Raw genomic sequence first — 19,735 nt, 5'->3', positions numbered from 1 at the left:
TAAATGTCCAGATGGTATTGATCTGAGTCCTATGTAATTGGGGCATTAATATCTATATAAGCATGTAGCAATGTGTGGTGCAACTAATATAAAAATCAACCCAGAGAATGCACATGGGAAAATAAAGAATGGTGTAATGGTTTTCTATGTACCCCTGTAACCAATTTCATTTTGTCAAAACCCCCTCCCTAATTTCTAATAAATGTCTTCAGAATTAAAGAATGACCAGAAACACATAAGAAAAAAAAAGTGAGGCCAAAATAGGGTTACTTAAAGACTCTTCCTTGTAGATAAGTTCATAAAGTTCAGTCAGTGAGGTACAGCATGTGTTTCAGGTGCTGCACAGCCTGAAGGCTGCTGCCCTGTTTGCTGCTCTTCTGATCATGGTTTTAGACTCCAGCTGGTGATCATTATTCTGGACACTTAATAATATATAAATCCAGGCAGTATGAAATTCAGAAAATAGTAATAGAATGATTTGCATCAATGCTCTGACCTTACTTTGCCATACACAGTCAAACTGCCTTTTGGGCAAAGAGTCTCTCCCAGGAGGTTGTTAATTTAATAAATCAGATGATTATCAGATCAAACCAGAGGGAGAAAAAAAAAGTTGTCCTCTAAAATTCTTGCAGATGTATCAGAACTCCAGAAAAGCTGAGGAGACTAATGTTTTAAGCAATCCAGTGGTTTCTGTTTGCCCCATGGTGCTGCCCAAAATGCAGTCTTTCCCTAGAAGTTGGACAAAGAGATAACTGAGAATTTTCCATTTGCAATTAAAAAAAAAAAAAAAGAGAGATTAAAAAATGTAATGCTTAAAAAGAAGAACTTAGGCAGAATTTTAAAAGGAACTTTAGGGAGCATGAGGTTCAAATCCCATTTAATTTATTTTTATGTCTTGAAAAGTAACTGATGCAGAATAGTTCAGGGGGCTGTTTAAGTGACATCCGTTTTGAGCTGGTCCTTTCTATATGCTCACTATGGACAGAAATGGTGATATCTGAATAAAATTCAGTACTTTTCACAAAGTACTATAAAAGTGGTCACTAAGGTCTTTCTGAAGGTCTCTGCCTTGCCTTTGATTGAGAATCTTATAGAGGAGAAACAAAAGCTCTTCATAGCAGTTCACCAGACGAGGAGATGGACTGTATCAGCCAAGGAGCTCCTTGTTTTTTTCCCATCCTACGAGAAATCTAATGGCTTTTTGAAACAGAGGATCACAAACCTGACTCTGAGAAAAAGATGAGAGCTTGCTCCACAAAAAGTCACCTATGATTGAAAGCCAGGCCTGACTTTTTGGCCTGCTTCCACATTTTTAAATGAAGAGAAAAATTATGCAGCCCCACCTGACAGGCTCAGGGCCAAGTGGTAGCCAGGGGCTCCCTGCAGGCCTGGCTCCCACATAATCGTGAATTTAGGCAGCTGCAGGGTGTTGCAGTGGCTCTAGGATGCTGTCCTCTGAAGGTTTGTGTCTATTGCTAACCATGCATAAGTTGTTTAAGTGATAAGGTTACACAAGCCTAGGGCTCTGAACACAATTAGAAGGAATACGTAGCTTCAGTGAGAAAATATAAATATATAATTCCTGTGAGTTAAAGACAGCAGAGTTGAGGAAGACTGTATCAAAGCTTGGTCTTGCACATAAAGGCTAAATTTCCTTGCTCAAAGTCACTCTGACTCAAGCGCCAAATTCATACTCATAGAGAGAGACATGGGAGCCTTAGAGTTTTATATAATTTAAAACTTAAGCTAGATTCTGTTCCTGAAGAATTTGTAGATTTTGCTCTTTAGGAAGAAGAGTAATTTGTAACATATATCGGCACAATGGCAAAAGAGGTAGCTTTGAACAACCAGCGTAGTAAAACATTCAAAAATAAGGAGAAACTCCCCGTACCATGTTTTTATAATTGGATGATTAATGAAAAAATAAAATGAAGTGATTGCTTTGAAGTTATTCAATAGAACATGCTGGTTTTACTGTTTATATTTCATGCTCCTGTTTTCTACAATGCATAGAATTATCATGCTGTTTACATGAAAAACACCCTGCTTATCAGAACACGAGTAAAGTGTTTAAGTTAAAAAACTACAGTATTTTTAAATCATAAATATAAAATGGAAACATGTTGCCATATACTTATTTGATACAGAGACACAGTGCCAAAAGCTTGTCATACCGTATCATGATTCTGTCATTTTTAGCCTGAAGCTGGTTGATTTTTCATGAGCTTAACTCTGCCTGAATAACTTGTGGTTTATGCTCTTTTTTAGTTTTAGGCAATTTTAGCAGGGTAAATTTGTTTTCAAAAGACTCAGGGAAAATGGTAAACTCTCCTGAATAACTAAAGATGCTTTGAAGAAGAAGTTGTATGAAAATGCATGGTCCATTATCAAACATGATTGGCTGCTTTAAGGGAATGTACTTATAAAAATAATCCAAAGCAGAGCATTTTGGTATGATGTGAACACATATACAACTTGACTGGTTTGTTTTTAAATATCCCAGTATTCAATAATACATTTTTTTCGTCCTGCCATTTTTGTTGTTTTAGGTGGTAAACTATGTTAGAAGAGTGTCCCCAAACAAAATGTTTTCTGTCAAATACATGAATATTTTCAGACAACTTTCCTAAATACAGTGAATTCTGAGTTAAACATGCAGCATTTCAAACATAATATTGGGCTCTGTCCATTACAGAATGAATTCAACTTCTGTTTAATAATGTATAGAGTGAGGTAGATGAATTAACTAAACCTTATTTATAACACACACAATTTTTAGTGAACCCAGTCCTGGAAGTAATACCAAATCTCCTGTTTACTGACAATGATATTAATGGAAAAATTAATCAGTGTGAACAAGTTGCTTTTGTTTACCAAGTTAAGCTCCAAATCAACCCAAATATGAAAAAGAAAAGAAAATGTTTTATTATGTTAAATTTGACATTAAGTTTTATGTCTCAGACTTCTGAGACAGGAAATGACAGTGGCTGGGATCCAGCTACCTAATTCCAGGTAGAACTGGAAGATAGGCCCCTAATACCCACTTCAGTCCCGGACTGCAACCCAGTGTTCTTTGCACGACTACATAATTCATCAGCTGCTTCACAAAGAAGCCTAATAATAATTGCCTGTATTTGCTCAGAAATGCAGAAATCACCGTTACTGTAAACCAGACAAAACTTTACCTCCATCCATCAGAAAGTCCAGTTCATTTTAGTGATGGTCTGGTCTACAATGAAGACTAAAATACATATCTTTTCTTTAAGAAGTTAGTTATTAGTGCACTCAACAGAAAGCAGGAAATATAATTTCTGGAGTCTGGAATCCATATCCTAACCATGTCACTGGACCAGAAGGCCATGGAAAATTTGGACTAAATCAGATCTACCCTCTTTGTTAAAGCTGAATGGTGCACATCCAGGAATGGAACGGGCATTGGTCAGAAAGACAGGAGGATGTCTCATTTCCAGTCTTTGCTTCCACTATCTGCATTTTATACTAGACTATTCCTACAGAGACTAGAACTAGTCCGATTAAAGCAAGGGACCGAGTTTGGCCATTCGGTTTTTGAACAGTTTCTCTGTCATGAGAACATTCCAGAATGTGGAATTTTTTTTTTCCTGAGAGCCTCCAGACAGCTGGTTAGTTTGTGTTTAGTTTCCACCTTACCAGTAAGTAACACAAACTAGACTTTTCCTTTCTCCTTTGCATGTCACATTTTCCTGAGAAACTACTGATGTTTATGTAAAGGGATGGGATGCTGCTGCTGTAATTAATATGTCTCTACTGACTGCCAAGTTACTGTCTCTAAAAGACAGAGACCAATAAATATTTAAAAGTGATTTAAAGTTTGTGCACATAGTACCTGTTTTGTGGAAATCTTCATTGCTGAAATAACAGTGGGTTCCTAGGGAAAAAAAAAGAGTTAAAATATAAAATGGGCTCTATAAACATAAAAATTCTGCTAGAATGCTATTTGCCCAACCTACAAACCCTGAAATTAAACCAGACACTCCTAGGTAATAGTGTTTCTTGTTGTCTTTTGCAGCGGAATAGTTTCTAGCTGTAAGTGAATTAGAATGCATGTACATATCCAGGTGTATCTTTGATTGCTATGTTGATTGTAGACATATAATTTTCCATGATTATTATAGTTTCACTGTGATTACTTTGTTACTACTTTCACATCTTGAAATTAATTTCTACACTTAGTATTAAAACTACATTTAAAGAACCTCCCAGGTAATATGAAAATAATAATGGCTGTATAAAATACGTAGATAGTATATATTAAAGGTGATAACACTGAAATAAGCAACACATTTTAACCATATCAAGGTGAAAAACCCATTCCTGCAAAATTTTGTTTATAAGAACAAGCTTTAGTCCCCAGCATAATCTTGTTGACTGCACCGCACTATTCACATACAAAGAAGTTACTCATATTTGCAGAACACAGAACTAAAACTGGCAAGAGGTTTTTTGCAGCCTGGAATACCCATTATTTAATCAACCAAATGGGTCATTAGGAGAGTTATTGTTTTCCTAGCTAAGTCTACTCTTAATTATACTTATCTGTAGCAAGCAGATGTCAAACCAGTATCTACTTTCTTACATGAGAGACTGTAGGAAATATTTAACAGAATAAGTATGTTTAGATCTGATTAAGAGACTGTTACACCTTTTAGGCCCGGCTACTTGAATGGATTTTAATCCCGAGATTAAAAGTGACATAATTTTGTTACAAAGCCTGCAAGTCAATTCTATATGAACTTTATTCCATCTAAAAATCTACTGTTGATCCCACACACCATACTTTTGGTTACGTACATTAATACAGTCCTTATTAAGCTTTTACACTTGTGCAGCTTTCAACTTGCTTATCCTGAGAGAATTTGATATGGGTCAGTAGATGTTAAGCATGTGGACTTGCCTTTACAAATGGGTTAATAGACCTTATATTAGAAAGCATCAATTAAGTGTAACATTTGAATGAAAATTGAACTCATTAGTTTGTTTGCTCAGCTGTTCAGAGAAATATTGCACAAATGGGGTTAAAGGAGGCATTTGTTATCAATGTAACAGATATGGAAGACTTCAGTTTCGTGGAATTATAAATGAAAAGCATTGTGTTCTGCACATTGCAGTTTAAGCATCAAAAAGCATTGTTTATGGTGCACATAGACTCTTTAGTAACTAAAGAAAACTTACATTTGTTTAAGGTACATGTAAAATCTGTTGCAAATTCCCTATTGAAAGATCCGTATCTTATGCATACAAATTCTGCTTATTCCACTGAAGTACGTTAATGCCCTCTTTAAGGCTTAAATACATGCCAAAGGAGATAAATGAGCTTTCAAGTAAATCAGAACCCCAAAATCATTTTGTGTAACAAATAAAAACATATGCAAAGTAAAATACCAGATTTGAATTTGCCATTAACCATTCTACTTCTGTAAAGCCTTTCTGAAATAAAACTTTCACTCCATTTATTTTCTTTCTTTCACTTTTCTATTTCTCTGATCTCCTTTAGCTTGGCACTTCTACTTCATTTAGGGAAGAAATTCATACATTATCAACAATTGCCAAATTACCCTGCATTAATGTAATGACTTTTGCATGTATAAAAAAGAAAAAAAGCTGAAAGCCACAAATCACTTGTCTCATTTTCTCCTCATATTTTCTACTTTATTTTTCAGTTAAAAAAAAGAAAGAAAAACCCCCACATATCTGCCCTCAAAAAAACCCCATGGATTGCAGAAACAGAGACATCCATTTTTCAGTGGTATCTTGCACTCAAAACAGTAGTTTCTGTGCAAGATTGGTACCAGTAAAGGCAAGACTGCCCATAAGAAAAAAATAAAAATAATATTGAAAATAATAATAATAAGATATACAAGCTCTGTTTAGATATGTTGTGTCTGTTCAGAAACCAAAGATAAAGGGATGACAACTGAGAATGATGAGGACATGGTGGCTGGGCCCGTGGCAGGTTTGGAGCACAGTCCTTGTCAGCATATCTGGAGTGAGTCCACGTGACGTGGGGCTCTCCGAGCATGCAAGCATCATCTTCACGCTGTCAGATGAACCTCGCCCTCCCAGCTAGGTGTCAACCCCCCGAAAGCCTGGAGCCTGTGAAATGGTGTTATAAAATGGCACTGACAAAAAGAATAACGTGGGGAATGGAAATGATTTGTTGTGTACAAAACACGAGACATCCCTGTGTTCTGTCTCAAAGTGTTTGAAAGGTTCACTCAGCTTTGACTTGCAGGGGTGCCTATAGGATGCCTTATTTTTTAGGTGGCTCAGATGGGAAAACTGGAAGAGATTGATTTTCACAAAAAAGTACTAAAGATTAGGGGGTGGTTATGGTGTCTTGTGTCAAACCATGAAAATGAGACCCTAAAGTCACCTTTGAAAATATAAACACTTTCTTTGTTTCTCAGATTATTAGGCATAAGAAAACTGTGCAGACCACTGTTTTTCCTAAAGTATCTTCCTACATCACATTATGCTGATAGTCTGAGTACTGTTAAGAGTTTATGCATCTATAAAAATCATGTATTACATACCTCTGTGGGAGAAAACAGACAGGCATTATTCCCAGACTTGCACAGATACATATTTAACTACAGCATGTAACGGCACTAAGATTCAGAGGTACTAATGTACTTCTTAAACCACAAAACAAGAGCCCAGAATGCCATTTCTTTTATCATTAACCTCCAGCTAGCACTGAATGTCTCAAGGTTTATTTTGACTAGTGTCTGGGTCTTTAAATGACAAGCTAATTAGAGGGGTATGCCAGGCTATTCCTTGGCTAGACTGCAAGAAGTTTAGTTTGCAGCTGTCCACAGAGAAATCTACAACCTGACACTTGAAATTTAGCCGCACTTACCCGAAAGACTGTCATTTCTTCCAGCAAGACTTCCTCTAATTCATGCCAAGTCTCCTTAGGAATTGAAACCACTTTAAGAACTGTTCCAATATCTTGAAAAGAAGAAGAAAAAAAAAAAAATTTTCAGGTGCTTAAGAAGCATGCTTCAGTTTCAGAGCAGCCGGAGTTTCTTGTAGTATGTAATTATTTCACATATAAAGATTGTGAAGCTACATAACACTGAGCACTCGTTATTCAAAATACCAACTGCTATTTAAAATAATCCAGAAAAACATTGAATTTCAGTAGGACATTTCACGGAAGTCTTTCAATTATCAAAATGCAACAAAGACGATAAATACTACTATAGTTATTAAAGAATGAAAAGGACTGAAATACTATTTAAGTGACAGCATAAAATGACAGATGTTTCAGTCATTGAATTGAGGAAGGAAATGCACAAAATTTACCCAGGCATGTTTTATTGTCCATTTTGAATATGATGTTTGTTATTCTTAAAATGCGTGTGAAGATGCTCTCAGAAGGCTCAGTATGGATATAAAAACATCTGGACAAATGTTGTTAGACAGATGAAGCTGTTAGATCTCTTTCAGTACAGGCGATCTTCCCCATGTCAAATAAAGTACCTAAGATGTTTAAGTCCCTTAAGGTGTCTATATTTCTCCGTGTGTTAGATACTAGTCTTTGCTGAGGGGAAAAAACAATACAACTTGCATCTTCTGTTTAGAAATAGGTGTGTGCCAGCATTTTAATACTACATCCATTTACATTCTTGGGGTTGTGCAATTGGCTTTAACATGAACAAGGCCAACGCTTGAAATTCCAGAGCTACAGCCTCTGGTTTTGTGAATATCGTTTGTGACTTAAGACCATCTCTACAGCTTCTGCATCTGTGATTTATTAGTTTGTTTTCATGAACAGAATTTTCAGGAGGGAAAAATAAAAGGATCATTTCTAGGTTGGTACACATCACTGCAGACTCTCTGAAATGCAGACAACTCTGGATGCAACTTTTCTTTTTAACCATCCAAGTTAGTAGTGCCATGTAAATATATCATAGGAATAACAACTATGTCCCTGAGGACCTTTCATGTTGCACATTCTATACCAGTAAAAATTTAGGAAAATATAAGGCATTTTAAAATGGCTAAAATTCTCAAAGTAACAAAACTGTGAAGCTCAACATTCTCAAATCAAGAATTAAACAACAATTACACAAAATCAAAACATATGTATATATGTGTGTGTGTTAGTTGAAACTTCTGATTAAAAAGATGACAACTCACCACTTCTATATTGAAAATACAGACAAAATTTAAACAAATAGATAACAGGTTGAAAATGACATTTTTATAAGGTCACTATCTTAAAAGCTATTGATTTCATAAGAAAATTCTGGTATTTCAACTTCTTTACAGGAATTTGGATTAAAATATTCTAGAACTCTTAGAATATCCTGTAAAACTGAGATTTTCATTTTTCCATCTGCTTCCCTTTAAGCAGATGTTGGTTTCAAAGTACATATTTTTTAAAGTTTAGAAAGATGAGATTTTTTTCCACAGAATATCTACGTCACTGTTTTCTTTCATCAGTCACAAATTCATAGATTCTTTTTGAAAAAGAAAAAACAGTTCTTTCTTAAAACAACAACAAAGCAAATCACAAGTTTCTTTTTATTTAGGCAGCTACATGTACAAACTAAGCTAGTAAAATACTACTAGCTAAGTTGTTTTGGAAGTGATTTTCATTATGGTTACTGCTACTAATTGAATATATTTAATTCAAGAAATATTGAAAACAATACAGAACAAATGCAAGATAAACTTTAAAACAAGAAGAAAAAAAATTCCACATTTCTACAAAAGAGTAATTCAGAATAACAGATAATTTAATGTTAGTTATATTTGTAGTTTAATGGATGCGTTCATTTCCTTAATTATCCTGGCAATTTGATTGCTGTGGTTTTGAGGAAAATACATTGCGCGAGTAAAAAAGAGAACTCAGATCTAATAAATATAACAGTGTAACAATGTGTCATGACTGGATTCTGAGTTGGGCTATGGCTGTCCTCAGTCACGGTCCATCAAATGCCATATTCTAGAAATAAAGGGGGATTTTTGATAAAACAGCACAAGGGAAACTGTGGAGCCTGAGTGGGCACTGAGCAGACATGAGTTTCCCACATATGTTGTTTCAAAAAAGGTCTGACTTTTAAGTGGATCCTGCAACAATTACAGTTGCTTGATGCTCAAGAAAGCCTCTGAGGTCAAAGATACACTGTGTTAATCACTACGGCGACTCTGGTCAGGCCACAGGTACCAAAGTGGGGTTTTATCTGAGTTCTAGATCAAGTTTTACAGAGTAGTATTTCAAACAATTTCACACAAATGGAACCAGGCTTCTCCTTTAGGATCAATAGGGTCTGCTCAGTAAGATGAGATTACTGTTATTAATTTGCTTTAGTGACAGATGTACCTTGGCTGTGCCAAATGATCCCAAACATCAGACACTCAGGATATGCATTAAGTGCATATCTTAAATCCTGTTTTTTTCTGATATAATTTCAAGCATGCCGATATGATTTTATTTCCATTGTGAAACACACTGGTACAATCACAGTGGGAAAGAAACTGCTTGGCTAAAGATTTCACCCACAGGAAAGGAAAATGTGACCACAATGGATGGCTATTAATTATGTTGTGTTCAATTATCATCAGTTATTCAATGAAAAGGAAAAAAAAAAGTATTTCTCAACATATTGAAGTTCAGCAGCATGTGGGAATAATGTAGATTGCTGCAACAGCAATGGGAAAATACAGAGAAATGTATCTAATCTGATGGGACAGACCTGTGTAGAAAAATCTAGTCATATCCCAGAGAGCTTAATTCTGGCTTTGTCATAGGTTCAGATCATCAACTGGGAAACTGGACTGTGACTAGAGTCCCTAATCTGCTCTCTGGCTTGTTCTTTGCTTGGGGAAGATGATTGTGTATCTGTTTCTGGTTCTTTTGACTTTGACCAGCCGGCTCAGTGCAGCTTTCTGGCAAAAGGCAGGCAGGGCCTCAGTTCTGCCGCTTTTCCTTTACCCCATGTGGAAGATGCCCCTTCCTCATTCTGAAAACCGCAATAAGGATAGTGAACTCAGAGGAGCACGGAGCATCTTTGGTGCCCCAGCTCCAAGCACAGGTGTTGTAACACCTGTTCTTGCCCCATGAGGGTATAACCTCCTGCTGGAAAAAGAACAGTTTCTATGGACAAAACTAATATTTCAAGAACTAATAACACTCTGCACTTACAAAGCTGGGGTTTTGGTGCTGAAATCTCTTTTGGCAAGTGCAAGTAACAATCTTTCAATACTTTTCTCACAGTCCTTTGGCACAACTATCAGCAATGTTGGATGCGATCCAGAGCACTTACCACACACCTGAATATTAGTGGTTTAGGGAATTAAGTGAGTGTCTAAATTCCTAACTCAAAGGTAAGAGCTAGGTATCATTGAGGCTCTTTCAGAGGGAGACCTTGCCTGACTAATTTAGATAAGAACCACTATATGTAATGATAACCATCTAAAAGCTATAGCTCAGGTTTAAGCAAGTCTTCCTGTACTGTCTGAAAACAGACAGGAACTTCTGCATAACTATTCATCTTACTCTAATAGATGTCTCGAAGAAAGTACGATGAATCTCTCTCTGGAAGTACTTATCTCTTTGCCTTGTAGAAGCCAATGCATCTTTCTTAGACTGAATGCCAAACTTTGGTGAGATAAATGCCACCTCTTGTGCTCAAGATGTAGACATAAATCAGCTCCTTATGTTTGTTCAGCATCATACTCTGCATGCTGAAGGGCTTGTTCCCTCACATCGCAGCCAAGGGGAGTATTGCTATTAATTTTTTTTCTGGGCTGAATCAGGTCATAGAAGACTTGCTGAACGGCACAAAACACTGCCAATTGTAGATGGCATTGAAGTCTCTAATGTGTGATGGAAAATATATGTGTTGTGTAAAATCATATGAAACTACTTTTCAATGTTTTATGCAAGAACATATTGTAGCACTGATATCTAATATCTCAGTTCACAGCTTTAAAGAGTTGGAACGCTTTCTGCAGATCTGCGTTTCCTGCAGTAAATGTTCTGAATTGCTACGCATGCACTGTGTTTGGTACACAAAGCTTCATCAGCTCTCAGTTTACTCATAATATATTTCAGGCATCAACGTGAAAGAGACCTTGAGATTTATTGCTTTGGAAATCTGACCCCAGGTCTAGAGTACCAGAACTGTACTTAAAGCAAGTAAAAAATGGGACTGTTATAAGACAGACAGCCAGACAGATATTTTTTGGTCCAAAGCTCACAAGAAACAGTGAGGTTTTGGGTTGATTTGTTTTGGCTTTATGATGTCAATGTCTAATTGCTAGCAATTATGTTCAATAAAAGTTTAAAAAACTTTTATTCAACATAACTGAAACACCAGCCAACTAATGGAAAATCTTCAAAGATGAAGAAGCAGATCCACCAACTGCTAATCAGCATAGTTCCGAAGCCCCTGAACTTAGGCAAATGCGTATCAGCTAATTTCTGGCCACTGTTATTTCTCATTATTACCTTTCTGGATAAAAAAGCCTTTTCTGAGTGCATATTTTCACTTTTATAAAATGCCCAAGCTGTACAATTCTGCAAATGCTTGGGAAAGGATATCACGTTTCTATTTGAATACCAGCTCTTCTTAAAACACTTAGTATGTGCTAGATATCTTCACCTTAAATAAAATGATGCACTCTTCTGGCTAAAGAGCTGGGCAATCTTAAGGCAATACTTGAAATACTTGAAAGGCACACAAGACATTTCCCATACCTGGATACTTGCCTCATTCATGTTAATACTTCTTATGCTACACTTCAAAATGTGTACCTCAAAACCCTCATTTTAATACTAAATTATAATTAATAAGGCAAGATATTTCTAATAAAAATCCCTAATAACAATAGTTGAAAAGAGAGTGGTTTGATCTTAATCCAGTTGGCAAAACTCCTAAAGAATTAAGCTATACAGGCCACGGCCTGAACCTGTAACAGTGAATGTATTTAACAAAGACCTCCCCACATGCACAGTTTTGAGTCTTGCCCCGAATTTTCACAGGTATACACTGTTCTGTCAGTGTTCTGTCTTTCAGAGCATGAAATTTTATCTGATCTATGTCTCCATAATGCCTGGAGGAGCATACGGTGTAGATTCAAGACTTCTCACCTGTGCCAATGAACATCACATCATATTGGCCATCTTCTGCATCTACTCGATCTACTACTATCTGTGTGAACTGGTAATCCACATCCGTTTTGATCATGATTGGACGGTTGTTGATGGGGAATACCGGGTTGTACATGGCTGGATGACTTCTTGCAAATGTTATAACTTCATCAGGAAGGTCCTTGGTGGAATCAAAGCCTCCAAATGTTTTACTAGGACACTGGAAATAAAAAAGAACGTTTTACATTTTATTCTTGATCACTAGAAACATATTAGAAATCCATTTCATTACAATCATCCCAACTACTGCAGCCTATAATTAAATACTTTTTTTTCTATTTTGGATGTAAATCAATATATTTAACAGAATGTAAATGTTCCTCATACATCATTTTTCTTACTACTATGCAGTGCAAAAGGATTTTCAGTCATTTGCTGATTAGTATTAGTCTTTAACTAGCAGAAGGAAGAAATCCTGAATTATCTAAAATCATTCAGTATGAGACAAGCATTTTCAGTATTTGGTTATGTATACAACAGAAAATTAATTAATTATGCCACCATCTTAATTTCAAAGTATTGTCTTCAGAAGTTGACTGGAAGTCAATTCCTCTCTGAGGAACCAAATCCTTAAATGCTGGAAAACAATTCCCTGTTCTACTGACTTTTCAAACTCCTGCTTGTCTCAACAAGCCTGTGTTATCCATGTAGTCCTGATAACATTGATCCTGTTACACTAAATCAAATCAAATGAATCCTGTCCGAAATGTATCTCTTTTCTCTCCATTGATTCCAGAGAAAGCTTCCTGCGAGTGCTGCTGGTGATGCTGTCCATGTGAACCGTTAGGTGAGATGAGTCTTGCTAAAGAACTGAAATAACTCCTCACTGTTGTGTACTGCGCAGTAATAGAAAAGTTGGTGTCCTCTTGGGGTTAACCTGGTCCCCATGAAGTAACACAGTAAAGAGTCCCTTTGCCCCCTTATATAGCTATGGGTGGGCCAGACAGTTTTGCCTCTAATCTGTGAAAAGCAGAGGGCTCTGCTTTTCACATTTTGCTCACATTCTCCCAACATGAGCAAAAAATAGAGCCTGAAAAGGGAAGGAGAGGTAAGACCATGGCTTTTGTAGCCACAAAAGTATTTCTCCAATTTCACCTACCACATGTCCTCATGGGACTGTGGCTAATCACCACCATTTGCCCTCATCTCTTCTGTAGAATTGGTAAGTATTTTATGAACAATTAAGGGTTACTTTAACATAAGCATTAGTATAGTGTGTTAGTAATGTTGAATGGATAAAAAAAAATGAGCCACAATGACATTAGATCACCAGTCCAAAGATACTCAGCAAAGAACTTGGTGTCCCCCACTCCTAATCTGTTCAGATACCTATTTAAGACATTTAAAACTCTGAAACCCAGTTGACAATAATTATGTTTGCGGCATGAACCTGAAATGATTTGAACCTGAAATATGAACAGCTGGTGTTAAAATGCCCTAGATAATTTGCCCGTTATATCCACATATAGAATATCTTCCAATTAAATTAAAAATCTAGAGGACAACATTTTATCAACCAAGAATCCAGACCTTGCAGGATGCTCAGCAGAAGAAATCAATTGTCTTTGCCATCACCTTGATCCAAATTATTAATAATTCATCAGAAATGAAATTAAAAAATCAATGTTGTCAAAAGGAGTAGTTGTTATACTCAGCAAAGGGATGCTTCCAGCATGGGCATATAAAGTGTAAATAGTCCCTTTTTGGCATATTTGTTAGTAAGCAAATTCCCACATTCTGTTCTATTATATGGTATGGAAGGGAGGAAGGGAGGGAGGGAGAATATTTGATTAATGCATGTGGAGCAGACTAAGCAGAAAGCAAGTTAGTTATCTACTTTATTGTGTCAACATTTTCCAGCCTTTTTATTATTATATGTTCTTGCTCTCTTGTACAGAAATATTACAAAGAGAAAATCAGATAGGCTTTTTATAATCATTGGCCAAATCATTGTCTGTCTCAAATTTATGTTTAAAATTCTACACTTCAATTTTAAGTTTGCTTTACATCTCGATTAATATTCTAACTACAGTTCAATACTAATTACTCAGATTAATTAGATAATGATTAATTAGATATTATATGTGAAGTGCTTTAAGTATAGAAATCACTACACAAAAACTAAGTATTGTTAATTGCAGCTGGGCAAACACTGAAAAAACCAGTAAATGAATATTCATTTCAATTTCAAGTAAATGAAATTCAGCTGTGTTTCAATTGCTTGAATATTTACTTTCTGGCTCATTTTCTAACAAAGGATTTTACTTGCAGCAATGTTGACTATATATTTTATGCAGAAAAATCATAAAACTAGAATTAGTGTCATAATTCTGTGTGTTTAAATTAGACTCCCAATTCTGAGAGCCAGATTACTCCTTGGATCCCCTGCTTTTCTGAGAATAAAAAAATGACAGTAACTTCGTGTCTTTACATCTAAAGTTTAAAGTGCATACCTGGACTAGGCTGTGGCTCACATTCATCCCACCCCACTTTAGGAAACTGACTGAAATGAAATCAAACTCTCATTGCTATAACTCCCTCCCTTTTCAATGGAGTGAAATGGGCACCATCAATAGGCAAGATTTAGCCCATCCATAGTCCAAATTACTTGCAGAGGAATCTCAACTCACATAAAGTCAGAGAAGTGAAGCGAGAAGAGAAGAGAAGAGAAGAGAAGAGAAGAGAAGAGAAGAGAAGAGAAGAGAAGAGAAGAGAAGAGAAGAGAAGAGAAGAGAAGAGAAGAGAAGAGAAGAGAGAAGAGAATATAGTTGTCCTGAGGAGGAAAGTCCTGTCATGTTTACTTATGTTATGGTCACAAAACCAGGACACACAAAAAAGACACTATCCTTGATGCTAATGACAGGACTACTTTTGATATTAGTGGGTCTAGGTCAAGCTAACTGGCAAGGCACTTCATCGGAACTCATGTTTATATACTTAATCAATCCCACTGATAACAAGGAAATAGAAAGTTTTCAGGTGCCAAAAGATAGGCATGAATACAAATATCCTGAAAAAGTTTGGAGAAGTGAGCTTGATCTTGGATTCAAATAGAGTCAAAGGACTCTCTCACTTAACATCCACTTCCAATTGTTAGTCACCAGTATGCTATGTCAGGGGTTTTGATCAGCCAGGAGGAGGTAACTAGGCTATCCCCTAACTGGCTTAGTAGGGAATCCAACAGAATAGATCAATAGCTGCATTTTGGTAGGAACAAAAAGTGCTTTGATCATAACTGAAGATAGATTCTTGGTACCATGAAGCAGAGAAAACTTGAGCTCTGTAGCTGAATTCACAGCAAGTCAGATATGAATTCAGGATAAGGGATCTCATTCAAGATGAGGTATATACAAAAATCCTCCTTGCTCTCCCAAATATTATTAAAAGTTAAAAAAAAAAAAAAATATTTCTATACATCTTGAAGGAAAAGTCCTGGCAACTTCTTTGTTAAATGTGAAGCTGATGTAGAATTGTTTACAAGGTTTTCTGACTTTTCAAAAGAACCATTAACTTCCCTTTTTCTTTACTCGTACTGGGCAAGTCACCAGATGCTCAAGAAGTTTACTGGCACCTCACCTATTAAATTCCTCAGATAATTCAGCACTGTTTAACTGCAGTGAGATCTGGAACTGAATAAGAACTAAGAAAGAAGCTCAGGTTTTGTTTCTCCCTTCCCTTCCCCTGTTTCTTGGAAAAGGAAAGCCACAAGTCTGACATCTAAAGGAATTTCAAAAACCTTTCTTCTTTATTCTCAACAGGTCTTCAAAGCCATTGAAAATACATCCAATTTTATCACCTTAGAAACAAAAAGCTTCTTTTCAGCCAGAAATGTCTCATTTTAAAATTCAGTTTTATCCTACTAATACAATAGAATGAAATAGCAACTATGAGGGAAAAAAAAAATCTTTTTCAAAGTGGTAGACACCAGGATTAGAGTCACTGGCAGTGGACTAGGAGAAACTGATGGCCTCAGCCGCTCTTTAATTAACATCCTTTACAGTGGCATGGCCTCTTGCACTACCTGATGCGACTGCAGGGCTATGTAGAATTGTGTAATTTGGGATCACATTCGCCCTTAGGCAAGAAAAGTGTTTACAATGAAATCTGAATATCTTTGCACTTTCTTTGTGAATCTTAGTATGTTATAGTGAAATTGTAAGGGTAAAATCCATTCTGAGAGGGTAGCCAGAAAAAAACGTATATGTGACTTAACTGTATTTCCCTACTTTTGCAAAAGATCTGGTGGCTTAGGTCACTTAGCCACTTAGGGGCTGGATTCGGGTCCCTGCTTTTCTGCTTGTTCTTGGGAATTTGATCAAGTTATTCTTCTCCCATATGCATCTCAGTTCAAGACCCTCAGACAAGTCTTGGAATAACCCACAGGTTTTGAGGTAGGCAGAGCTGTGTTGCCAGTCTCTAGGGCAAATATTTGAGTTGTGCATTCAGAACCTCAATAGAGCCGTGTCTGATCTCTGCTGAGGAATGAATGTAACAGAGCCACTGTGCAGCAGGCAGTTCTTTATTTCAGTCTATTTCTGTGATTGAAACATAATATTCTTCTTTGTCTGTAGTTTTACGTAATATCTATTACTTGTTTTTGTTTAGAAAGATTAATCAATACTGGAATCAAAGAGGAATATAAACAAACAGAATAATGATCACTAACTTATTAAGTCTGTCAGACTGAAAAGAAGATGACATTAGCTATACAAGAAATACCAAAATATCTACACATTCACATTTTCCACAGGGATGTAAAACAATACAACTTCAAAAAAACCCTCTGACATATCAGCATTAACTATAGTGGTTAAAAAAAAAAAAAAGTTCAGCATCAAATGAGAAATGAAACCTCTCCTATGCTGCAGAGCTTGTATTTTAACTCTGGAAAAAATTAGGAATCCCTTTAGCAGTCATAGTGAGGGAGCAAGGAGTGCTGAGGAATCTGGCTGTCAGGGAGCCACTGTTTTCTTTTACTTAGGAAGTCATTTTCATTACGCTGAGTGTATATATTGTCTAACTGTTGGAGATCAGTTGAAAGATCAGGTTTGAAAGAACAATTTCAAAACATACCAGACAAAAGTAGAAAAACTGATAATTTAAAAGAAAGAATTCCTGGTTTGTTTTGTGCCTTATATTTAAGGAGACTTTAAAAAGAATATTATAGATATATTATTTACATTTACATCTATATGTTTATATGTATACATATGTATACATATATTTAATCTTCAGCAATGACATTTCAGAACTTAAATGGATCAAGCTGATTTATACTAGCTAAGGAGCTACCCCAATGTATACAATTAATGTTTTTTCATAAATGTCCCATCTTCTTAGACTACAGGTAATTTCAGAGGCAGTTAAATATTTCTAGAATGTGATGATATCAGTTGGGAATCGTAAATATGGATGTCTTATATACACTGATATTTTAGTCATTCATAAACTAGAAACAGAGAAACAGGTAGAAGCACAGATTTTAAAAAATGCCAGTGGAACTTAAAAATTTTTATAGTCACCCTATCATCCATTGAAGAAATATCTGTCTTACTGTACTAGATTTAATGTCGAGAACAGTTGAAAGTTTCTCAACAGCCAGGCAGATGCTCTGCTTTCTGTTCATTCTCACTAAGAATGACTCAGCCAATATTTGGAACAAAGACAAATTCCAAGGAAAGGATAATGCAGAGTAATTTATTAAACATTTGACTTTCAGTAAAGTTGTCCAGCCGTTGCTCAAGCTTCTGCTGAAGTTGTTAATATGAATGCTAAAATTAAAATCCAAATGAAGTTGCTATTACAGTTTCATACTTTACAAGAAAATCAGTACATTTTGGACCTGGAGGAACTGCTAGCTTTCCCTTCTGCCACGCTAACCATTTCAGTATCTTTTTCAGCTTCTTTCCTGGATCTCAGCTTAAGGACCGTGTAATGTGTGAAAATATTTTCCATAGTTTTCTCTTTTTAGGTTAGTCTATTTCTTAGGGTACTTACAGTTCCTGGCCGTGGATATGGCACTCGCCCTTGGTAGGGAACCCACTGGTAGTTCGGGCCATCTCGGTGGGCATAGGGACCAAGAAATACCCTCCTCACATCAGTCATGCTGTACATACACACTGCTGACCCCTTGAAGATATTACTAAAAATGAGGGGAGAAGAAATCAAATCAGGTTCTTTAAATTATCAGTCAGTTTAATCGAGTGAAAGAGCTATGGGAATAGCAGCTTGTTGCTTTCTAATTTATTGCATGTGCTGATTATCAAAACTCTGACATGCTCTCAGAGCAATCCTAACTCACCTCCTGTGAAAGTTCAGCATAACTGATACGATCTCTCAGACATTTTCCTAAGCAGATGGCTGCTATTCCGCTATTTAAAACATATTGTCCCCAGAAGGCCAAAGCCCCAATTTGAGTAAACTTCAACAGGACTGTCCCTAGAGGACTATTCAATTCTTTCCTACACTTCACATTTTTCTGGTTTTTTTAGCAGTCTCTTCCGTTATTTGGGCAGCACACACACAAACTTCATTGTTGTTTCTTACCTTGAGATTTCTTACAGAAGACAGTAAGGACTTGTAAATCTCCCTCTTCTATGCCTGGTTATCACTAAAAACATTCCTTTTGTTTAGAAACTAAAACTTTTGTTCTTCACAGATAAATGTGGCAATGCAACCAGTACTGTAAACATTCCTCAGGCCAAAGCTACAAGTATAATTTTGATCTTGGTGAAAGCACAATGAAACCAAAACATTCAAATCACAGTTATTTGTGATTCAATAACAGAACTTTTGAAAGATCATTAAACTTTCCAGATTTCAGCAATATTTTTTACTAATATCTCCTTGAGTAACCAATTTCTCACACCACAGATTTTCTATTTTACCCTGCCCCCAAACGAGCATATTTATGCTTGTGTTGTTTTTCCAGGTCTGTGTGGAAAGGGCTACAAATTCCGATCCCCACTATAAAAAGCCAATTCAATGGCAAGAACAGCCTGAGAAACTGATAGTCTTTGTGATTACTAGCTTCAGAGTGATGATGTACATTGCTCATAAGAAAAGAAACCTAATTCATTACTTCTTACTGCCACTGACTTCTCAGTTCAAAGGTTAAGAAAATTTTGTTTTTCTTAAAAACGTTTTTAACAAAGAAACCTCTTTAAAACAAGCAGCCACCCAAGTTTCCATGCAAGTAAAATGATACGTTCTGTACCTGGAAGTTGTGAACACTCCATAGACTATTGGATTTTTAGGGTCTTTTGAGTTCATTAGAAATACATCCTCTGTAACAATAACAAGGGACAGAAAAGAAAACTAAGTTAATTCATACGGATAATACCTGAAAACATTTCTGTATTCAAAGCCATTTCTGCCACTTACGTAGTTCATCAAAGTGTGTGTCAATGCCATTGGGTCCTGGCACAGAACAAATCAGACGTGCTTTGAGGAACGTTGTCCATTTGTTAACAAGGCTCCTGTGCCCACCAAAGTCATTCTGACAAGAAAGGTATTTTGCATTAATGTCTA

At 36.2% G+C, this 19,735-nt stretch overlaps 1 protein-coding gene across 1 annotated transcript in view; it reads right to left on the bottom strand.

The window, feature by feature from the left end:
* The window catches only part of SEMA3A (semaphorin 3A), a 174,732-nt gene that overhangs the window by 18,728 nt on the left and 136,269 nt on the right, over window positions 1-19,735 (bottom strand). Inside the window, exons 8-13 of the mRNA XM_076359190.1 lie at window positions 19,589-19,703; window positions 19,422-19,491; window positions 18,203-18,347; window positions 12,146-12,365; window positions 6,899-6,990; window positions 3,866-3,907 (exon numbers count right to left, since the gene is read on the bottom strand). Of these exons, the coding sequence (XP_076215305.1) occupies window positions 3,866-3,907; window positions 6,899-6,990; window positions 12,146-12,365; window positions 18,203-18,347; window positions 19,422-19,491; window positions 19,589-19,703 (684 nt within the window). The remainder of the gene's footprint in view (window positions 1-3,865; window positions 3,908-6,898; window positions 6,991-12,145; window positions 12,366-18,202; window positions 18,348-19,421; window positions 19,492-19,588; window positions 19,704-19,735) is intronic.

This window comes from Aptenodytes patagonicus, chromosome 1, assembly GCF_965638725.1.
Source record: "Aptenodytes patagonicus chromosome 1, bAptPat1.pri.cur, whole genome shotgun sequence".
In the NCBI taxonomy this organism is placed as follows: domain Eukaryota; kingdom Metazoa; phylum Chordata; class Aves; order Sphenisciformes; family Spheniscidae; genus Aptenodytes; species Aptenodytes patagonicus.
The sequence above is the reverse complement of the archived record's forward strand: the minus strand, read 5'-3'. Positions and strand labels throughout refer to the sequence as shown.